This window comes from Python bivittatus, unplaced genomic scaffold (genome assembly GCF_059951505.1).
Source record: "Python bivittatus isolate LINGU-HERP-01145 unplaced genomic scaffold, Pbiv_v1 ctg000340_np1212, whole genome shotgun sequence".
Taxonomy (NCBI): Eukaryota; Metazoa; Chordata; class Lepidosauria; order Squamata; family Pythonidae; genus Python; species Python bivittatus.
The window spans coordinates 17,317,138-17,340,761 of record NW_028277056.1 but is presented as its reverse complement, the minus strand read 5'-3'; the positions used below and the strand labels follow the sequence as shown (position 1 = coordinate 17,340,761).

Genomic DNA, 23,624 nt, shown 5'->3' with positions numbered 1-23,624 from the left:
GAATAGGTTTGTACTATAAACTTATATTATATATATCTTGAGATCTCTTGCAACACATAATTTGAATATCAACAAAATCTGTAAGAGAAACACGTAATTTGAATATAAAATAGAAACAATAATCAAAATGCAATTTAACATTAAAACCACAATAAAAAATGGCAAAGTGATTTTTGCACAACCAAAATGAACTTATTCTGTATTATGTAAGTATTGCTAAACCATAGGGATGAGGTACAGTTTTGTTTCATCCACATTTCTAAATGCTGTGACTTAATGTGATCAGATACGTGATTTGCAGTAGTACGTGATTCGCCACGTACATTTCTCCATGTACATGGCGACTCCATGTACATGGTGACTCAATTGCATACAAATATGCAGATTTTAGAGAAAAGTTGTATATAGAAATCTGTACGTTGGGCAAACTTGGGAATAAAACATTCTGGGAAGTACTGAGTATTTTTAAGTATGTGTGAGTGTGTGTATTTATTGCAGGAGTTTTTATTTTGGCAGATTGATGTGAGCATGAAAGAGAATAGATTTCTGCTTGAATATCTATGAAACTAAAACAGAGTGGAAATAAATGAAGTCATCAGTCTCTACTAATTCATTATAAGAGTCACTTTTAAAGATTTTTCTTTTGTGTGCAAAATAAATTTTGAGTTAAAAAAAGAAACCTCAGCTGTTTGAACTGAAGCTAAAGTTTGATCAGCTTGCATTAACATCTAATTAAATAACTGAGTCTTGCGTTATTCATGATGACTGGTCACTTCTGCACCCATTTCTGTGGTTCACATCACATAGAAAGCGGAAAATGTTTATGGTTACTGGGAGAGAAAATAGTGAGCTGAGCCTATTTAGTTTTGCAGTAAACATCATATGATCTGAACTGCACATGTCACAATATATTTATCTTCCTGTGAGTTTAGCTAGCTGTCAGGAAATTGTTTCCCTCCCAACAACTCATTTCTCTAATTTTATCTTTGTCCCTTTGGTTATATTAGCTAAATTTAATTAAATGTTTGATTCCAGCATAAATCATAATGACAGTTCACTGTTTTAAATCTATACAGACACCCCATAAATAGGCAAATTCTTGAAATAAAAAAGAAACCTGATGCCTGGAGTAGGGTGGAGTTCAAGGGGTGGAGCCCAGTGTTCGGCATCAGTGGGGCTGGGTAAATAATTTTTAATATGGAGCTCATAGTGGGAACAAATTACTGGCCTGATTTTTTAAAATTTTAACTACAGCATTTAGGACCTAGCCCTAAATGTGAACAGATCAACATACTAAACCTGCCAGATTTGTCCAGTATGATTCATTCAGCATGTTATGTTTATCTCTATTTGCGATATCAACAGCAAGCCTCTGATGTAGGACTTGTAGTAGCTTGAACAAGCCTACGTCAAAGGCTTGTAGTAGCTTGAACAAGCCTACATCAAAGGCTTGTTCAAGCCACAACAAGTCCTTTCAGAATGATTTCATTCATTAAGTCAAAACCTCTGTTCCACAAAAATTGCTTTTAGGGCTGAGACGTTGTGTTTGGAGTTGTGATCATACTGATTTTCTTTTAAAAAAGGTATTGCATCTATATGCTGCCTTGCCTTTCAAGACCTCAAGACAACGTTCAGAGTTCTCCCCTCTCCTTTTTACCTTCACAACTTTTCTAAGAAGTAAGTCAGGGTGGAAGAGAAATTTGTTAACTCAGCATTGATTGATTGATTGATTGATTGATCATATTTATATAGCTGCCTATCTTATGACTCTGGGCGATGTAGAACACTCAGTTAAAAACCCATAAATACATATTAAAAACAATAATTAAAACTATAAAAACAATAAAAAACACACAAAATAGGAGAGGATGATATTAACTGTAGTAAGGGAGCCATCGCAATATCTCCCTGGTCCCCTGGGAGTCCCAGGCCCAGTCACACAGCCAGGTCTTGAGGGACTTGCAGAATGTTAAGTGGGATGGGGCTTGACATATTAACATTTTTTTTTGGTATTTCTTTCACTGTTTTTTAAAGCACATTCTATGTTTTTTTCCCCTTTTCGATAATAAAAAAAGAGGGACGGGGCTAATCTTCCGGGGGGAGAAGATTCTACAAGGCAGGCACCACGGCAGAGAAGGCCCGCCTCCTGGGATCCGCCAAATGGAATTCCCTGGAAGGCGGGACCTGCAGCATACTTTCTCTGCCAGACCTTAATATAACATTAATAGCCAGATGGTGAAAAACCTAGTGGAGCATTAGCACACCTGACTAAGCTTGGTGAGGTCTCCATGATATTGTTACAGTATTGTGTGGCTTACAATATTGTGCAGACTCAGCTTATGCCTCATGTAAATCCAAAAAATGGATAAATTCAGTTGCCAGGTTAAGAAGATCATGCAACAGGCATTATGGCTTAATGCAGTTTTCAACCAGCATTTCCCTGGGTGGGAAGCAACATTCTAACCATTACTATATTGCGCTCCTATCCCTGATGGGTTCTGTTGTTGTTTTTTTTAGTTCTAAATTTTGTTATAGTCTTAATAAAAATATAAGGAAAATCATGCTCCATCCACTTATAGGGTTCTCTATGTTGCATCATAATGTAAATGCCTGGATGAGGACAGAAAGGTGTTTTGGCAGGAAAATGTCCAAGTTTTTTAAGTTTTAAAGAAATTTTTAACATGTTTCCAGACCTTGGGTGCAAATTGACTACGTTGGCAGCAATCTCATGATAGCTATTTTTTCTGCATAAAGTGAATGTTTAGTTGAAAATGATCAGATTCATAATAGTGAATTTACATAATCCAAATTCACATAAAGCATACTGCCTGTATATTATATATACAGTACATATTAATATTGGGCAATCATTTGGTAGAATGCTTTGCTGTTTTAGAACCAACTTGTCTGTTCAGCGCGATAACCAGCTGCTGTGAAAACTTGTTTTGATTAGCTATATTTTAATATTTAGATCCTGTCTTGTTTCCATTATGGAATTCAAGCGGATCTGCATGGAATTTCTCTTGCAGTCTTTCATTCAGACCTGGCCTATTTTATTTCAGCAGAAGGGTTCCTTCCTGCATCGTGAGAATGCATGGTTCTCTAGAATCTGAAGTCCAGATAGAGACAAACTATGTTCTCCAGATCTCTTGGTGTGGATAGCCACAGATATGACATTGGAGAAACTGTGGGGTGACAGTTACAAAAACATGTTTTAAGCCTGGGAAATGGAGAAAACTTTAGAAAGAAACTCCAATTGGCTCCACCTTAATTCCCTGCATTATGAGAGAGAAGGAAGGGGAAATTCTCTGCATTATAAGGGAAGGAAGTTTCAGATGATGTCACTTATAGCCTAAATCAATAAAGTAGAATTCCTGTCATTCTTGAGGACTCTGTTTCCTGGATTACAGCTACATTAGCATAGCTGGGCTGATGGGAATTGAATTCTTAGAACATTCCACATTTCTACTTCAATCAGCTCAAGCCAGCATAGCAAATAGTAAAACCAAAGACCAGTTTGCTTTTGCTCCTTTTAAAATTTCTTCTCTCTTAACTCCAGTGATGGCAGCAAAAAGTAACTTTTCTGGATGGCATTGCTAGGATCTTCAGTTCTTCAACAGCTGGGGTGCCTTAAATGCTCACCTGGAAGTCCCTAAAGTTCCAGCTGGGAAAAGAAGGAAGGACCGTTCTTGGTACATTTTAGGAATCCAAGTTCACTTTAGCCTAATGGTCATGTAATTTGGTGCATCAAACACACCCACATGTTTTTCCCAGTCTCAGGTCAGGCAAGAAAATGTCCAAGGCTAATTTATGTGGCTAGAAGGCTTTGTTTTACCTGTGTCCAGGATGAAACTGGCAAGGTGGGAAGAGAGAAGGCCATTTTGAAAACAATTTGCAGGTGGTCATAACAGAAAAGCCTGAGGAAAGAGTGGCTATCACTCTTTGTGACATAAAGGCAGGAGAGAGAAGCACAACATTGAGACATATCTATATAAAGTGCTAGATCTTTTGACCTTGTAGGCACTGATTTTCACCATTACTGGGGCCAACTGCATCTGCAATAAACTTTGCTATTCTATCTGTGGCTTGTCCTTGACTTTTTGTGAAAGCTGCAGATTGGGGGTTGGAACTCTTAGAGGGAAATTTATTGCAGGGGCTTGGGTGAATATCTGACTGCTTGGCGGATCACATTTGTAATTCTGTGCTAGGCCTGGGGTCTCCCATTCCTAAACAAAAGTTGACAGAAATGAAGAAGGATATGTAAGCTTAACTTTTTTTCAGCCTGGTCTCTCCAGTTTATTTTACTTAAATTCCTATAATCTCAGGCAGTGTGGTCAGACCTAACCTGGTGCCTCCTAGATGTCTTACGCTCCAATTTCGTAATGCTTATCAATCATAGACGTGCATTATGGGAACTAAAGACCAATGAATTGGGAAGGCAGCAAGTTAGGGAAGTCTGTGTTAACCAAACAGACAAAAGATGTGGATTGTTCCAAGAGGCATATTTATTTTTTATTTATTTTTATTTATTTATTAGTCAAATTTATATGGCCACCCATCTCACCAAAGGTGATTCTGAGTGGCGTATCTTAAATATCCTATAGAAATATAGAAATCAAGAACTCTCACTTCTGCCCATCATGGCCTTCTGCTTTATATAATTGCAAAGATCTCTGGGAATCTGAAAATGCAGAGAATCGAAAAGGTAGATTAAAGGAATTACAGTGGTGGAAAGCAGGTAAAACACAGCCAATGCTTAAGGAGAATTGTTTCTATTTTGTGTGGTTTAACTGAACATTGCTTTTAAATCTTTCATTGTGATGGTGCAGAACCTGGCAGCTGGTCAAACTGACCCTAGGTTTCAAGATGAAAGGCAGTTTAGTGGTGGTTTAAATTCTAGGGATGAACCTGGTGTTCTTTATCCATCCCTTTCTTCACAGTATGAATCAGTGTGTTGTGTTGCCACAAAACTGTCCTTTCTTTTAGCTGCATCTGAAGAGAATTTCTGCCCCATCAAGTCCTTTGGATTTAAACACCTGCCTCTCCAAACGGGAAGGTTTCCTTGTGTGTGGCCTCATTTGGATGGAGCTTTTGTTAATTTCTTTTGTGAGAGCACATTGGATTCTTTCTAAAGGTTTTCCTGAGACGGTAAATTTGGCTCCTGCTGAGAGCAGACGTAATTGCTTGATGCAGAATTTAAAAATGCTTTAAAAAGGCTTAAATCTATTTTCTCCCTTTATTTTCCAAGTGTAGCTAAGCTGTCCATCAAAATGCAGGTGAGTGGCTAACGTCCGCTCCTACTAATTGTGGACTCGGCTTAGGAATGATATCAGGAATCATATGGATTGTATGCTTTTACTCCTCTTGTGGCGAAGATAATTGTGATTGATCAATATTTTCATTGCATTGGCTTGGCACCATTGCCTTCCTTTCCATAGTTATTGGCAGCCCTGGAGAAAGATGACAATCAGTGCTTAAGATTTACAATGGTGCTGAAGGGTTGCCTATTAAAGTACACTAATTAAAAGCAATTTCATACTTGCCTCTGCATTTCTGAAATCATATAGGGATCACTGTTGCCAGTTTGAAAAATGCGTTGTTTTTTAAAGCCACATTGCCCAGAATTCAAGTAAGATGAGTTGTTATATGTCAATCTTTGTTTCTATAGAGTTGTGCTCATTTTAGGCCACATGTTTTGCAGACTGTGGAGCTCAAAAATGCAAATCAATATAATGTACAATATTTAACATACATAGGGTATGGTGGTGATGGTGGAGGAAATCTAAATACGGATGACTTTCTCAGGGCTGCAAGGAAAAAATAAAAGCAAAAAAACCATAGCAGTCCATCTTTGGAGAACTATCAGCCTTCAGCCTGTTGAATGGAGGCACTTTTTCAGCATACTGGAGGAATACTGTGACAGACAGATTATTCAGTGTCAGGAAACAGTCTGTTACTCTGGTGATGGTGGACACTTGGAAAGGCAGAAAGGACTGATCTAAGTGATAGTACCGCTCTACACTGCACTGGTGAGGCCACATTTGGAATACTGTGTCCAGTTCTGGCCACAATACAAAAAAGATGCCGAGGCCCTAGAAAGAGTGCAGAGAAGAGCCACAAAGATAATAAGGGGTCTGGAGGCTAAATGCTAAGAAGAACAGCTAAAGGAACTAGGTACGTTCAGCTTAACAAAGAAGACTGAGGGGAGACATGATAGCAGTCTTCCAGTACTTGAAGGGCTGCCACAGGGAAGAGGGTGTTGTCCTGAGGGTAGGACAAGAAGCAATGGGTGGAAGTTTCTCAGAGGGAGATCTGACCTGGAAATAAGGAGGAATTTCCTGACAGTGAGAACTATTAAGCAGTGGAACAGCTTGACTCCTGGAGTTATGGGTGCTCCATTGCTGGAGGTTTTCAAGAAAAGATTGGGCAACATTTGTCTAAGATAGTATGAAGATTCCTGCCTTGGGCAGCGGGTTGGACTAGAAGACCTCCAAGTCCCTTCCAACCCCATGATTCTATTATTCTAAGTTTGCTTTTTTGAAACTGGGTATATTTCTTGTTTACTCAAAACAGATACGGTCTCCAGGCACCAAGAAGGAAGGGAGCAATGCTTGCCTCTCCCAGTCAAGGAGTTGTTTTTCTTCTTCTAGTTTCCTTCTAAATGTGTATATTGTTTAGAAGAAATGGGCTGACATGCCTTCTGATTAGGGACTCATGCCCTTTCTTTTCACCCCACATTCAAATCTATAGGGGTTGAGGATTAACTTTTTGGGAGTAGAGTGATAATGCAAAATGGTGGGGTTGTGTCATGCAGGTAGACAGAGTTTGGATTTTTTTCTTCTTTTTTATAAAGCAATATTATGTCTGTTCTAGGATTTATACTACAGGATTTATACTACAGGTTTTGTGGGTTTGTTTCTCCAAAGCTATAATTTTCAGCAATTGTGATGGAAGGAGGCTCCATATGTCTCTGCAGTCCCTCATTAGGAAGCCTCTGATGTTGGAGGCCAGGTCATCTGTTGCTGGAAGAGAGGGTAGGTTTGCTTCATTGCGATAGTGCCTCAAGCACCAACACTATACAATTTTGCTAAAGAAATAAAGGTGGTTATTTACTATTAGGGAGAAAACAAAGGGTTGTATTCTATTGGCATGAAAAAATAACTTGCTTTTGTTGCCAGATTATCCCACTTGTCAAAGACTATTGAGATGGCCTCCAATTTGTGTCCTATGACATTATCTGGGAGCTTCTGTCTTACAAGGAGATCTAGCCATACTTAGTTGACCTCAGAAGAAAAGCTAAACAGGGTTGGAGCTGGTTAGAAATTGGATAGAGACCACCAGGAAAATTTTATAGCTACAGACTGGACTGGGAAGTTTAAAAAGTCACAAGGAGGCAGCGGCAAACCATTTTATTCTGTTGCCAAGAAAATTACATGGACTTATTTATGAAATCAGCAGGAATCAAGCTTGACTCGAGGGAGTCTTTTATCTTTTACACAGATAAAGGTTATCCTCTAAGAGCCACATCAAGTGTTGCATGCAGAAATTTGTCCTCTAGGTTCCTACACATTTTCTTTTGTTATGAAAGGGGCTTCCATTTCTGTTTCATTCTCAGGATGTTTTAGAATTTCTTTAGAATTCCTTTCTGGATGCAGGTTTTTGAGCATATGCACCTATAAGCAAAGAGTGCTGGAGTCTCCATCACTCTGCACACCCTTCCTCATTGCCTCTACTTCTGATCTGGATAGACTCTATCTATGATAGGAGTTCTCTTCTAATAGTATTAGGATTTAATGGAAGCAAGGGTAGGCATCCTTTCTGGGAAGATGGGCATATCTGGAATTATGAGAGGATGGTGTGGACATTCACACCAAATGGCCACCATTGCTGCCAGAGGCAAGGTCCTTACTTGCAACCCTCTCTACTCCTTCCCCGGATGCTCAATTTTATCCCACTGTTTTTTTTTTTTTTTTCAGGCAGGTTGGTGATGCCTACAAAGACAAGACTGAGCTCCACTCACCCTCTGTTTTTATTTTTGAGGTGGTTGATGCAGGGGCCCCAAAACAGTTTTATAAATGAAGACAATGGTCGATACACTTTTCATCACACTAGATCTCATTTCATTTACGTTTTAAACAAAATAATCTTTGAAAAAACAATTCAGGTGGGAGAGGGAAACTGGCAGGGTATTGTTGAGTTGATTTCCACTGTCACCATGTTGCCTACTTGTGAACTGAAATATGGGAAGGTGCTGATTGAACTGGTAAAAACAGGACAACTTTCCACCCTGGTAAAATAATGGAAGAACCAGGATAATCTCACTGAAAATAATGCGGAAGCAAATTTCAGTTGGTGAAATTTTCTGGGACTTTACTGAAAGTAGCCTTGAGAGACCAGTTGGGAGCATAAGTGTGGTGAGATGTATAAGCTTGGCCCCAAGTGACTAACATACTATTCTGTACACATCATGTCTTCCTTTTGCAGCTTTTTGTATTTAGTGGTGCTGGCGCTAAAGGAATCACTGCTGATTTAATGGAGGACTAAAATATCAGGAAGAGCCTTGAAATATTGATGTGTTTGTGGAACAAAAACAGCTTGCTACTTCTGGGCATCTTTCTTTCCATTTCTCTGGAGGAGACACAGCAGATGTGCGAGGGGAGGAAAGAAAATATGTAATTGGAAAAATATACATTAGATTAAGCAATAATATCAGTAGTCACCTCTATTCAGACACCATGCTGAGAGCTAGGCTGACTGACAAACTGCTGATAACATTTTTATTATTATTTCTTTGTTTATTCTGTAGCCGCAGACCATAAGGCAGACTCTCCAGAGGACACTACAGCATTATGAGCATCAAGTTATTGGGTAAGTAGAACCGATTTCTCCAAAATTCCAAAAGGAGTGTATAGATAGATCAGTGAGTGGGTGGCAATAAAAACTAACTGCTGATTGCTAAGATATTGCCTTATGCTAGCTTTCCCAGCCAGGTGCCCTTAAATTGAATTAGTAGGAATTCTGGGAATTGTAGTTCAGAAACATTGAATCATAATGAGCTTCTGGTTGGAGAAAGGTACAAATGGGCTGAATTCATACAATATACTTAAGAATCTACTGACTCCATATGCACGACTTCTCAAGCTTGGTTGATGATAACCTTGGTAAGTTTTTTGAGGCTTAACGAGAGATGCAAATCCATCCCATTTAGCCAGCTTATGGTTCAAATCATTTGCACACCCAAAATGGATTAATTCAGGAACCAAATTAAGTTTGTGATGCAAACACATTCGTGATGTCATAAGATGCAACACATGAGAAGCTTTATTGAAAATTGTGGATGCAAAAACAATAGTATGTTTATGTAGATTTTATTAATTTTAATAGGATGTAGGAAGTACATTTTTAATGTAGCATGGATCAAGACTTCACTGACAATTTTGGTAATACCTTTCTGCAGTATCAAATAGATCTGACATGCTGCTGTTTTGTACTCTATTTTATAATTTTGTAAGGAATTAGAGAAAATATCCTGACAATCGGACTATAATCAACAGTCAGAATCTTGATCTTTTCCCTTTGCTAGCTAGAGCAAAATAGATCTAGATGCAATAAATACTTAAGAGATTGCTCCTACAATATTCCACCTTCCTTTTTGGTTCTATTTTGTACTCCTTCGTAGTCCTTTTGTAAGCAGAGAACTCTGCACAAAGAAGTCATGCCAGATTTGTACCACTTGGATTCAAAATGTTTCAAGGAGGCTCATGCAATCCCCTTTAACTTTTAAATTCTTTTGTGGGTTAGATTTTATACATCTTTCTAATATTTCCTTTCAGTCTTACTGGAATTGTTGGGCAGCAGTGGGCAGCACAAAAATGAAGAAAGGAAAATGTCACCTACTTTTTCCTCTCTGGTTCCAGGCCACAAGCATTAGATGGAAATAATATTCACGTTGAAGTAACCCTTGAAGAAAATTATCTTTTCTGGGACCTATTTATAGTCTAGCTTAGGGAAAAGGATCACTGCCCCACCTACTTCCCTTCACAGTAGCTTGCCAGGATTCTTCAATAAATGAGCAACTGGATGGCAAGGCATTGAATTAAGAGTCTACAGAAAAGTGGACAATACATACATTAAATTAGTATTAGACTTATCAGGAATGTCTATTTGCATGACAGAATTAATCTTTTTATTTTTTAAAAGCCCAGTATTTTGAGTTCCTGATTTTTATTTGTTTTAGTACAGAGAAGGTTGAGCCCCATGATCTTAATCCAGAATGAAATGCATAATGGTTTATTTATGAATCAGTTATTTTTTTATTAAATGTAGCAGTGAATTCAGACCTTTCCATACTGTGCTAAATATGTAAGTATATTTCCTAGTTCCTATTAAAGAGAATGTGGAATATATATACACACACACACATACACACCAATGAATGCTTACATATATGAATAACATTATTTTGTCATAAAAACAAACTGGTTGAGGCAGGGAAACAAATGAAAGAATAATCTGATTTTAATAATTAGATTATTTGTAAGACACATTTTTGTGGAGATAGTGTGCCCCAAAATACAATATCCAAAGTTATAATGCCCTGCAATAATGCATTAATTATTCAATAATTACAATTTATTCAAAATGTATCAAAAGGTATCCATTTAAATCAGGGGTCCCCAAACTCTTAAGGTAATCAATCCCTTCATGAAGTTTCATATTGATCATCAACCATTTATTATATGAAAATAATTTAATAAATACTACTTTAATAGTACTATGAATAATAATAACATCAACCCCTTGGATAGTTCCATTCACTCTTGGGGGTCAATATTGACCACTTTGGGAAACTGTGATTTAAATAAATGTAAATACCAAGAGCTCCTTTAACAGTATCGAAGATCAATAATAAATTGGCTTGAAGCTGGACTTGCCATGGAAGAATCTACAGAAATCAGCAGTGTCCTATCATCTAGCATTCTTTTGAGACTGTGGAATCTGAAGAAGTAGACAGGGTCCTCTGTAGTATGAGATCAGCAGCATAGGTTGGACTCCCACCTCTCTGGATTATCTGAATTGCCCAGGAGGGAACAGATCTTTGGATTCAAGGGGTGGTGAATGCTTCTTTAGTTGAGGAGGTTGCACTTACATATCTTGAAGGATATGTGCTCCCTCTGAAGATATCCTCCCTTCATTTGGAGGTTCTAGAAAACTTCTGCCTGGTCTCCAACCTTCTGTTCTGCAGGAGGGCCATTGAGAAAGTGGTTGGGGTTCATCTACAGAAGAACCTGAAAGAAACAGATTAATTGGACTCCTTCCAGTTGAGTTTCAGGCTTGGCTGTGGGATTGAAGCACCATTAGTTGTTCTTGTAGATAACCTGCAGCAGGGTTTAAATGGAGGGACTGCAGCCCTTCTGTCTTGCTAGATTGCTCAGCAGCATTCAATACCATTGGATCCTGATCCAATTGTGAGGGTCGGGGATTGGAGGCAGACTGTCAGACTCAGATTAAATCTCAGGCAGATGGAATAACTGTTGTCCAGAGAGTGCCTAGATACAGCAAAAATCCATCTTTAGTTCTTGATAGGGTTGCACTACCCAGAAGGTTTTTTCCCCCATTGGACTTACAGCTTTTGCTGGAACAGCAGTTGGAGATAATAAAGAAAGAGAGCCTTCAGCTGGTGTGCCAGATGTGGCCATTTCTGGAAAGGATGTTTTGGGAACAGTCACTCATGCCCTCATTGTCTTTTGGCTGGTTGGCTCTGCTTTACTTGGAACTGCCTTCAAAGACTACCCAGAAACCACAGCTGGCCTAAAACACAAGTGCCCAATTGTTGACAGACTGTCCCAGTTCAGCAAAATCACACCTCTCATGCAGGAGCTGCATTGGCTACTAGAAGATTTCTGGATAGAATTCAAAATGAAGCACTTCTTGGCTAAGGTGCCCAGATTTTCAGGACCATCTCCTTAAGTAGAACCTTCCCATTCTACGTATGCTGTACAGCATGATCTGTTGGTGATCTTGTCTCCTAGATGGTCTGAAGGATGGCAGCACAGAGAGAAGCTTTCTCTGACCCTTTGGAATTCTGTTATGGAATTTTGTTATTTTCTGCTTCTGAAATGAGAATGGCACCCTCCTTGCTGCTGTTCCAGAAGCAGGTGAAGACCATCCTCTTTTGTTGACCATCTGGAGGATAGGTTAAAAGGAACATTGATTGCTATTTGTCCCCTGGAGGTGACAGTTTTATGCTTTTAGATCTTAAGTGACCACATGGTCTTATGGGCTTATGTCAATTTTATTGTCAAGAGATATTAATGAAGTTTTATTGATGTGGGGTGCCTAACATCTGGCAAAGCAGATGGCATACAAATAATGACAAATTAATAAATTATTATTAACTCAGTGCTTTGCAACTTTGTTTCTCCTGTATGTTTGGTATTGTGTTTCCTACATTTTTTTCTCTTGGCCATAGTGCTTGGGGCTATTACTTCCAACCTATCTGGGAGGCACCAGATAGAGGTAGGCTACTGAGTACTCTGAGCAGTTGCCTGATAAAGCATCAGGCGAATAGCTGAATGCCCCTAGTATTTATCTGTTCTCACTGGAAGCAACTTCCCAGCATTACAGATGTGGCTCTTTTTTCTTACTGGCTGCTATTTGATCTTAAATTAATTAGAAATATAAGAATTGAACTTTGAACTTTGTGCCCTGGAAGCCTTTGCTGTACTTCTGAGCTGTGTCTTCTTTTTGATTTACAAGCAAAACCCAAGCTAGCATGGCATGGTAGTTAAGGTGTTGGACTATGACTGGGGAGACCCAGCTTCAAGTCCCCTTAGCCATAGAAGCTCACTGGGTGACTTTGGACCAGTCCCTCTTTCTCAGCCCAAGCAAAACCATAAAAGGTTGATCACCCACACCAATATTTGGACAGTCTGTTTCAACTGAGTAGCAGGCAGCTTCAATTTATAATATGATCAAGCAACAGCTGCTTCACTAAACTAGTTGGCATCATCTCATTGCATCTATTCTCGTTTTCTCCATTCTGCAGTGACTGCCTATTATTTGTTACCCTCTTGCTACCCAACTGAAGGTGCATAATATTTAAAGCTAACCAAATTATTTTGCCACATGAGGCAAAAAATTTCAGAGCACCAACCCACATACCCTGCAGTATACACACAATAATAATAAATCCTCCTTTTGAAAGACAGCCAAACATCTGCAGCTGGAAATGACTATTTCACTGCTTAATGGTAGAATTGGACCCAATAGTTACTGCTGGCTCTCACTCACTGTTGTATGGATGAGGCACCTGCCAGAGCGGTATTGATTAAGCAGTAGAGCTATATCGATTAAGCAAATAATACTTGTTTCCAATTATGCAGGTACCCTTGATTCTTTGGCATACTCTTCACGTCAGGTTGGAAGCATGTGTTAAAATTCATCACAGGCTTCTGAGGTTCCCCGAGTTTTAGGGATTTATCCTTGTGGGCTTTTAGTCAAGCTGTCCTTTCAACTCTCCTTAGTTAACAATTCTGATACGTCAGGAGAGTACTTCAGGCTTTGCAAACTTGCTCATAGTTTGATGGCAGATACGGAACAGATATGGAAGAAAAGGAATAGAAATCTTGCAGCAAAAGGTCCATTCTTCTTTTGAAATCCACATTCCTAGACTTCAAGGGTTGAGATGATATGCGTGTGTATGTTCTGTTTAGTTTTTCTTCTCCCTTTTTACTTTCTTCAGAGTATTAGTGTATGTTATGAGCTTCCCTGTTAGATAACTTGCAAATGAGCACTTGGAAACTACAAAGCCAGTGCCTGTTTTAGGAAAGAGAGATACTGTATACATTGTGGACAAATAAGCATCTACGACTCCACTTTCTTGCTTGCTTCATCTAATTACTGGTTCATTCCCATAAAAAAGATGGATGTATTAGATCAGTGTTGTCCAAACTTGGCCACTTTAAGATGAGTGGACTTCAACAGCATGGCTGGCTGGGGAATTCTGGGAGTTGAAGTCCACTCATCTTAAAGTGGCCAAGTTTGGACAACACTGTATTAGATTATACATTTTCAAAAACATGATAATTCTTCTAAATGTTTAGTCATTTTACTGTAGGTACTTTCAGATGATCTTTGTTTTGCTGCCATACACCAGTTGTACATTTCTTTCTAGTTACAGGGATGCTGAAAAAAACTTCCACAATATTTCCAACCGATGCTCCTACGCAGACCATTCTGGCAGTGATGAAACTGATGATGTCTCAGGAATTCTCCAGCGTACAGCAAATATTCTTGGTACTGTATTATTCTTATCCATATCCCTTTTGTTAGTATGGAACGGTTTTTGAATTTCACTTCTTATTTTATTCATAAAGGCCTATTCTGCAGACTTTGACTTTGGAAATACAGTGGAACCTCGGTTTACGAACTTAATTCGTTCCGTGACTCTGGTTGCAACCCAAATTGGTCGGAACCCGAAGGAAATTTCCCCATAAGGTTCAATGTAATTACCTTTAATCCGTTCTGGCGTGGAGGACAGGGAGGCGGCTATTGCTTGGAGGGAGAGTCCCCCTCCCTACGACCACGTGTCAGGGGTGGAAAATGGCCACGGACCACGTGTCAGGGGTGGAAAAATGGCCGTGGACCATGTCACGGGAGGGAAAATGGCCGCGTATCCTGTTCGTACTCCGAGGCGGAGTTCGCAAACCGAAGCAAAATTTTGCGGCCGGAGCTGATCGTAACCCGAAAAGTTCGTTAACAGAAGCGTTCGTAACCTGAGGTTCCACTGTATCTATATAGCTTAGCACAAGGTTGTTTCAGTTTGGATTAGCAGGCAACTTAAGTATGAGAATTCTGATTAGCAGGCTACGTAAGTTTGGGTTGGATGGCATAGCAATTAGGTGGGTACATGGCTGGGTCCAAGACTGTACTTAAACAGTTCTCAACAAGTCCTCTTCAAAGCTAAAGACATCAATTCTGTGCTTGGTACTCTTCATTTTAATGACGACTTGGATGAGAAGATGGAGAGAAATACTTAATAAATTTGCAGATGACGCAAAAGTGGATAGCATCAATGAAAAGGATTTTGGATTTGTAATTAATGACAAACTGAATGTGAATCAGCCGTATGACATGGCTGCAAAAAACAAAAACAGAAACAAAAACAAACAAAAACAAAAACAAAAACAAAAACAACCCAAGCAAATTTAGGCTACGTTAACAAAAGTATAGTTTTTAAATATTCTGCATTCTTAGATCCACTTTAGATACTATGCTTAGTTCTGGGCACCATATTTTGAGAAAGATTCATAGAAATTGGAACAGGTTTAGAGAAGATCAACAAGAGTAACCTGGGAACTAGAAGCTAAATCATACAAGGAGAAATGTTAGTCTTGAGAAAAGTTGACTAGGAGGGGACCTGATGTGACTCTTCAATCAGTAGAATTCCATAATCTGTTCTTTATCATCCTAGAATTCAGGAAGTGAATGATTATTTTGAGTTTATAGGAAGGTAGATTCTGTTTGAGTTGTCAGAGAAACTTCCACCTGATTATAGCTGTTGAGAGTGAAAGCATTTACAAAAAAGATGGTGAGGTCTTCGCTATAAGCAGAGATAAGGCAGCTTAATAGGTTATGATCCTATTAATATGATTATTCTAGCTATCAGTGATAATAAACGTACCTCCACCCTGACCTAACTGGGACTGTACAGTAGCTCTAAATACTCAAAGATCATGTAGAAAAGAAAAGATCTTTTTTTAGCCAGACTTTTTCACCTTGATCAATCCTTACAGTAGCTATTTCTCTTAAGAGGGAGTTATTCCTTGCATGTTTTCTTAGTCCTGTGTGTTTTTCATAGTAACTGAACCTCTTCCTATAATCCTTTTTTCTCCCAATATGGCTTATTCCTCTGCTCTAGATTTCCTGTATTAGTATGAATGACGTTTCCTCCAGACTTGTTCCCATATAAAATGGCAAATGTATGAGGATGTCTATCACATGATTCTTTTTGACAGTGAAAACAATGAAACCAGAGCTTCACAAATGCTAATACTTTTGAAAGGCTTGATTTAAGTTCTCTAGGTTGTTCATTTCATGCTTTCCTAGAAATCTTCAAGTCACTAGAATATTAAAAAATAAATTGCTTTGTACTTTGTATACTTTATATTGTTTTGAAAGCTATCCAAGGAAATTCTCACTGTTTGCAAACGTTCTAGGAGCTCATTTGCCTCCTACATTTGCATTTTTAAGTGAGTGAATTTTTGATCAAATAAGCATTTTTCTCCCAGTAATGTTACAAAGAAAATTGAACATTTAAGTAATCAGCTCAGTTGCTTTAGCCTTGGGAGCTGCATGATCCCTGTTATAAGTCTGTGCATATGGGTAGAACTTTGATGCTGTGAATAGTTCCAGAGTTTGCTGAAAAAGATTAGATTAAGTGCATGTGTGTGATGATATTGGATAAATCTTTCAGAAGACACACACACACACTGAGGACTCTAGCAGTGTTTATAAATGTAGGACTCTAGCAGTGTTTATAAATGTATGAATCATTGTCTTAAAAGCTTACTTTGGGACTGTACAGTTCATATATAGGTCCTGAAATACAGTTATTTAAAGAAAGCTGTTTAATATGTTAAATAGTAAAATTAATAAACATTATGCTATTACCACTGGCCTGGTACACATATAAAACTTTTTATTTGTAAATGGAAGTTTGTAATTCAGGAGCTGACCCCATAAAGCTCAATGGAATTAACTATGGTTTAATATCATGCAGTTGCCAACATAAATTTTGTGGACATGCATAGATTCCTCTATTAATGTGACTTTAATATTACAATCAGACATAGTCTAAATTATACCTTGAAATATTTTTACTGGAATACTAGTACATGGGAAATCAATGGCATATGCTTTTTATCATTATTTTGATGGTAAGAAAACATAGACAATTGCTTACATTCCCCATTTTGAATGTCCAGAGAATTACTGTGTGCATTTGGGATTGGATGTTTTCCAGTACAGTCACCTCTAAGACCTCTAATTTGCAATTGCCAAATTCAGCTAACACTGCCTCTATTCATTATGTTAATAATTAATCTGTAAAAACATTTTTGTTTTTGTTTTAATGTTGATTTCTGCTTCCTGTCATTGACTATATCAAAGATAAGGCCTTTTAAGTTGCTGTGCGTGACTGTCCACACTTTTTGCTATTTCCCCCTTCACAAGCCATGTCTCAGAATCAACGGTTGGGTACCCCATCTTATTTATTCTGTGAGGCACCTGGTGCCGTCCAACTAAGCTATTTGGGGACTACAGGTCCTATAATCCCTAACCAATAGGCATACTGAGTGCTGATGAACCTTTTAGTATATTTGGAAGGGTGCTACATTTCCTACATGAGCTCTGTTTCTACCTCTACCTCTACCTACGCCTACACCTCTACCTCGTGAAGAAGCATCCATCTCCTGTCCCATCCATCCATCCATCCATCCATCCATCCATCCATCCATCCATCCATTTTAAATTTTGGAGGAAAAATCTAGTGGGTGTTGCCAACTATTTGTTTCTTCCTGTCCATGGAGATTTTTGTTAAGAGAAAGAAGATTGGCATTGGAGGAGAGTAGGCAGAAGGGTCTCCATGGAAACTGGGCCTTTGGGAAACCTTCCCAGCATTCCTTGCCCTGCTAGCAAGAGGCTGCTTTGTACACAGTTGGAAATGTCAAAGGTATTGCTGCAAATATATTAGGAGAAGCCAGCTTCCTGTATTGTTTTAGCTCTTGAAGCGATAGAAAAGTGCGTATGATGAGTACTCAATGCCGGATGGATTGTCCTCTATCACTTTTTAAGGTAGCAGTTCACCCGGGAGAGACAACATTTAGTGCAAGTTGTCATCCAGCAGTGTCTCAGTCAGCAGGATCGGGTTTTTGTATTAGAAGCTTTTTGTTAATGACAAAAAGAATCATTAATGATTTAATAATAATGGAAGAAATGAAGTAGCATAAGAGATATTGTTCTCTTTCTCACAACTAGTTTGCTAATATATATTTTAGGCTGACTATGTGCAAGCACAATGTGAAAGCCGATTTTTCTGAACATGTCTGGGTAAGGAAAATTCAGGCTGACCCTGACAGCATGGACCAGCTTTTCCTAGCCTAGTGGCCTTCAGGTATATTAAACTACATACAATTCATGGAATTCCAGTGGTCATGTTAGGTGGGAAGTCCATCTGTGGTAGCCCAATACCCCAGGGTATTGTGTACCACAGGGAAGGGAACCAGAGAAATGGTACCACAAGGAAGGGAAAACTGGATTTTGACCCTCATTTGGCCAGTCTGAGCCAACCTGTTTCCTGAGAGGAATTGCAAACACAGTAGTGAGGGAAAAATGTGAAAGAAGGCATATCCATGGGAACAGAGCATGTAGTTGGGTCTCTCTGTGGCTTCTTATTGTCTGTAATTTAATTTGCAAATCCTCCAAGATGCATGGTTCTCACTCAATTTAATTTCATTAGTGTTCTGTTCTTTGATAAGTTTCTATACAACTAGACTGTCCTCCCAAAGGTCTATCACTAGCTCACCAGATTGATGCCCCTTCCCAAACTTCTTTCTCCTAGGATCATTAGCACTATGATTTCTTACTGACATATCTCTATCCATTCCAGGTTTGAAGTTTGAAGAGCTACAAGAGAAATTTGGGGCTGAATTCTTCAACATCTGCTTCAATGAGAATGAGAGAGTTCTTCGAGCTGTGGGTGGCACCTTGCAAGATTTTTTTAATGGCTTTGATGCTTTGCTGGAGCACATAAAGACTTCGTTTGGGCGGCAGGTCACTTCAGAATCCCCTTCTTTCCTATGCAAAGAACTCCCTGAAGGCAACCTTATGCTTCACTACTTCCACCCCCATCAGATTGTTGGGTTTGCCATGATGGGTATGGTTAAGGCAGCAGCAAGGAAGATCTACCAACTGGATGTTGAAGTGGAACAGATTGTAAATGATAAACTATGTTCTGAGGACTTAAACCCAGGCAACTGCAACTGTCTCACTTTTATTATCAAAGAGCGCGAAAATGCAAATATCACAAAAGCGCTTCCTCTAGGGACTTCTCAGTCCCCTTCTGATCTGAGGATAAGCATTAATACCTTCTGCCGAGCTTTTCCTTTCCATCTGATGTTTGATCCCAGCATGCTGGTGCTGCAGCTGGGTGAAGGACTGAGAAAGCAACTCAAGTGTGAAGCTCATAAGACCCTGAAGTTCCAGGACTGCTTTGAAATTGTTTCTCCAAAGATTGCTGCCATGTTTGAACGAGTCCTTCTGAGACTGTCTACTCCTTTTGTGATCCGAACCAAACTTGAAGCATCTGGCTCTGAAAATAAAGACAAGGTAAGAATGCCATTTTCATCTTGGAAGAATACTGTTTTGGTAAATTACAAAAATGTCTAGGAAATTTAAAAATGAAAACACTGGAGTAAGAGCTACTGCTAAGATGAAGGATGAATGGGATCAGGCCACAGTGCAGAGGTAAAGGGTGAATAGATGTCCTTGTGCTGTCTTCTGTATGCAACGTTCATAGAGTTGCACATCCCAGGACATGCTAGTTTCTTCTTCAGAAAATATCTGCATATGTTATCTTATGGGACAAATATAAGCTATAAATAGAAAGTATAGATTGGGACACATAGTCACCCATTTCCTGCTTTCAAGACTGTTGATCTAACCTGATTTTTGCCTCTCTCAAGCTTGTTTTAGGTAAATATTAAGCCAAAACTATTTGTGGGACCTATTTTCTGACTTCTTGTGTAGTTTGATTCTTCATTACTAGATATTAGATAGTGAAATCTTAGTAGAGATGTTATTGCTAAGCTAGTCTTCAACCTGATGAGTGATTCCAGGAGTGTCAGACCTGAACTGAAAGTGATTCTTTCCAAGCATGAATCTCCTAAAATTCTCTTCAGCAAGCTTTATTAAGATTAAAGCAATACTAATATAAGAATTCCAGCAAGTGAACTATTTTCAGTTTAGAATCAGATATATTAGACCTTATATACCTCTGTGTATGTGAAGGGACAGACTTCCTAATTTCCCTTTTTCTCATAGCCTTGTAGTGTACAGGGGAGTCTGCAGTTGTAAATTCTTTACCCAGTAATTGCTTGAATTGTTAATAGGCCAAGGAAGAACTCTTTCAATGAGGTACCATGATCAGACAGATTAAAAGGTGCTGAAACATGAAGAAAATCAATAAGGCTGCATTTCCTCTCTTCTTCTTTCAGCATGATGAAGCAGTTTTGCTGCTAAAACCAGGGTAGGAACCAGGAGAGGATCCCAATGTTCAGAATCTGACATTATGGAGATCCAAGCTAACCATTTTTAGGAACAAGAAAGAAGAAGCAGAAAAACAGAAGGAAGGAAGGCTATCTCTAGGTGCAAGACAAGAAAATAATTGTTGTGCAGTCTTATAAAGAGTCTGTTTCACCATATCTTGTAGCCATTCTTCAACTGAGATATTTATGTTTTGTTTCTGTTTTATTCATGCTTTCTTTGCATGTATCTTTTCCAACTAGGGCAGGCTACACAGACAGAACTTCAGGGTTTTCATTTGTTTTCTTTTCTTTTTCTTTTTGCAGAAGGTCATGCCTCTTTCTACTCTACTAGCAAGGCCAGGTTATGGTGTAAGAAAGCAGGATTTGGCCCAGGATATTGTGTCAATGATCCCTGCTTTCTAATCGGGATGTTGGTAGGAATGCCATCTCCCCACTTTACTATAGATGTCTCTGTCTCTCCCTTCCCCAATATTTGAAATATGAACAAATCTTTTTACTGACTTTACTTCACTCAAGAGGTTTATTTTTTTATCAGTATTTTTTTTTTTGGATTAGGAAAGCCACAAGTGTGACTCTACCAATGTTTTAAATACATCACTTGATTTTTATTGGGGATTTTTTTTTTTTTTTTTGGCTGGGGTTTGTCTTTACTTCATTTCCTTTTAAAATTCAAGTGGAGTTAGTAAGGACAGGAGCAAAAAGTTGACATTCTGCTTCTTTTGTGATTGCAAGGGTGGAAAAATCCAAACAGAATCACATTTCCCATGTTGGTTCCATTCTTCTGTTAATATTCCTCACGTTTGCTTGTCAGAATGTGTTAGGCTCTAATGATTTTCAAAATGAATTACATCGGCTAATTTGACAGCTGCCAGTGGTTGTGAATGGAATAATGTAAAACAATAGATGACAATGTAGCTTAAAAATAAATCCTCTACCAACACTAATGACTATGCTTCACTGAAGTTTAAAACTTCTTGGATAGCCATATAACATTTTTAATTTAGGGATGTGCAAAGGCCTAATTTTAAATAGTATGTGCTTTCATCTCATAATGAAAGAATTTTCAAAATGGTTTGCAAATTAGCGTACATCCTTGCACAGTCACTTTTAACCTGGGTGCCCTCGAGATGGATGGACTTATTTTTCAGCAATTTCTGAGAATTTTATGAGATGGAGTCCATACATTTGGATGGCACACAGTTTGGGGAAATTTATCCTAGCATAAGATTTTTATTCTCTATACGGAGTATAGATTGGCATCTTTTGATTAATGTAATTCTGCCATCATATCAACAAGATTTCTCCAGGTTTTTATACCGACTATTATTCAACACCAAATTTCATGTAGTTGGAAAAATCTGTGAAATACTTAGTGCAAAGTCAACATATTTTTGGTATTGATCCAATAATAATCATACAAATAATATGAAATAATAATAATACAAAAAAAGTCTGGATAGTGGACATTGCAATACCTGGAGACAGCAGAATAGAAGAGAAAGAACTGGAGAAAATCACAAAATATAAAGACCTACTAATAGAAGTAGAACAACTGTGGCAGAAGAAAGCAAAGATAGTAGCAGTAGTTATAGGCGCGTTAGGTGCAATCCCAAAACATTTGGAGCACCATTTGAAGACCATTGGCATTGACAAAATCACCATCAGTCAGTTGCAAAAGGCAGCTTATATCCTTTGACGATACCTTTAACACCATTAAACAGCAACATCTGCCTATCTTAGGTCCTTGGGAAGGACTCGATAGGTGGATAAAAATGCCAAATCCAGTCTAAACATCTGGCTAACATTTCTGAAACCAAGAAATGAAGCACAAAGGATTGAAAGAAAAACCGTATTGCTGTTTGCTAAGAGATGAAAATATTTGCTTTACAAAAATTTTACTGGTCAACACAAGTTTATGCTAGATTTAGTAGCCAGCCAAAATATGTGGTTGCTACCAACCAATTGCAAAATGTTATCTGATGTCAAAGTTGCCTTTAGACAGGCTCGCTGTCCCTTCAATCTGTAGAGATACCATTTTTAAATCTTCCTCATCTGAAACAAACAAACAAAATCTTCCAAATGCAAAACTAGTATGACATCCAAGGAAAGATACTAGGACAGTCTTTTCCCAGATATGCTGTTTTCTGTTAACATATTTTTATATCTTCAAGAACATTATTAAAAAAATATGTTCTCCCCACCTGTAAAATCTGAAACAGCGCAGTCTCTGCCACTTCATGCAACCAGTCACTCTGTTCTGCATCGTGTGTGCTATCAATTCCAGCATGAACATTTTAAAATTGGGATTCTGTTCATTCATTCTCATGAATATGTCAGATGGTTCTTTGAGTGTGTTTCTGTGCTGGAAGGTGGTTGCCTGAGAGATTTGTGAGTTGCCCCTTCCACTTGCCTTCAAAACTGAGTTTTTGAAAGGAAAACATTTAAATCTCTATGTTTCAGGAACCTGTAAGAAAGGTCCTTCTTGGCAGATGTATTTCAGTTGCAGATTTACCTGGTAATAGCTCTCTCTATGAAGCCACTTTCTACTTAATTTTCCTGTCATGCTCTGGAGTAATACTCTGCTGGAGCTCAGAAGTTCTGGGAAATTTTAAATGGCAGAAGGCTTTCCAGTCCATGACTAACAATTGCCCAGAACCCCAAATAAGAAGACCTGGTTCTGTATTTTGGAGTTCTTGGTCAAGCTTCACCTTGAACAATTCTACCACCCCTTCTTACTTTTACTGTTATTGGCAATTCACATTACACCTATTCAGTCTAGCTTTCTTTAAAGGGTGTTTTAACAATAAACTTTGGGGAAGGGAACCATATTTGATATCTTAGAAAAAATGGATGGAAATAAAAGCAGAAAACAAATACAACTGGTGCTGCTGTTGAATGAGTATCCCTTAAACTCATTGGTGCTATAATTATATAGGTAGTCCTCACTTAACAATGGAATTTCTGTCGCTAAGTGACATGGTGATAAAGCACCGCTTAGCAATGGAAATTCCGGCAGTCCCCAGTTGCTGGCATTAAGCGAATTACTGCAGATTGTTAAGCAAGGATGTTATGTGGTCCCCATTTGCAACCTCCTGCTGGCTTCTCCATTGACTTTGCTTGTAGAAACCCGGCAAAGAAAGTCACAAATGGCAATCATGTGAGCACAGGATGCTGCGACCATCTTAAGTACAAGGACTGCTTGTAATTACTACTCATTCAGCACCATCATAAGTTCAAAGTGTCATTGATCGAGTGGTCCTTAAGTAAGGACCACCTGTACATAATATTAACACCCAT

General features: G+C 38.6%; 1 protein-coding gene across 1 annotated transcript in view; it reads left to right on the top strand.

The window, feature by feature from the left end:
- The window catches only part of GUCY1A2 (guanylate cyclase 1 soluble subunit alpha 2), a 188,899-nt gene that overhangs the window by 11,585 nt on the left and 153,690 nt on the right, over nucleotides 1-23,624 (top strand). The window contains exons 2-4 of the mRNA XM_007430538.3: nucleotides 8,807-8,868; nucleotides 14,177-14,298; nucleotides 18,671-19,389. Of these exons, the coding sequence (XP_007430600.2) occupies nucleotides 8,807-8,868; nucleotides 14,177-14,298; nucleotides 18,671-19,389 (903 nt within the window). The remainder of the gene's footprint in view (nucleotides 1-8,806; nucleotides 8,869-14,176; nucleotides 14,299-18,670; nucleotides 19,390-23,624) is intronic.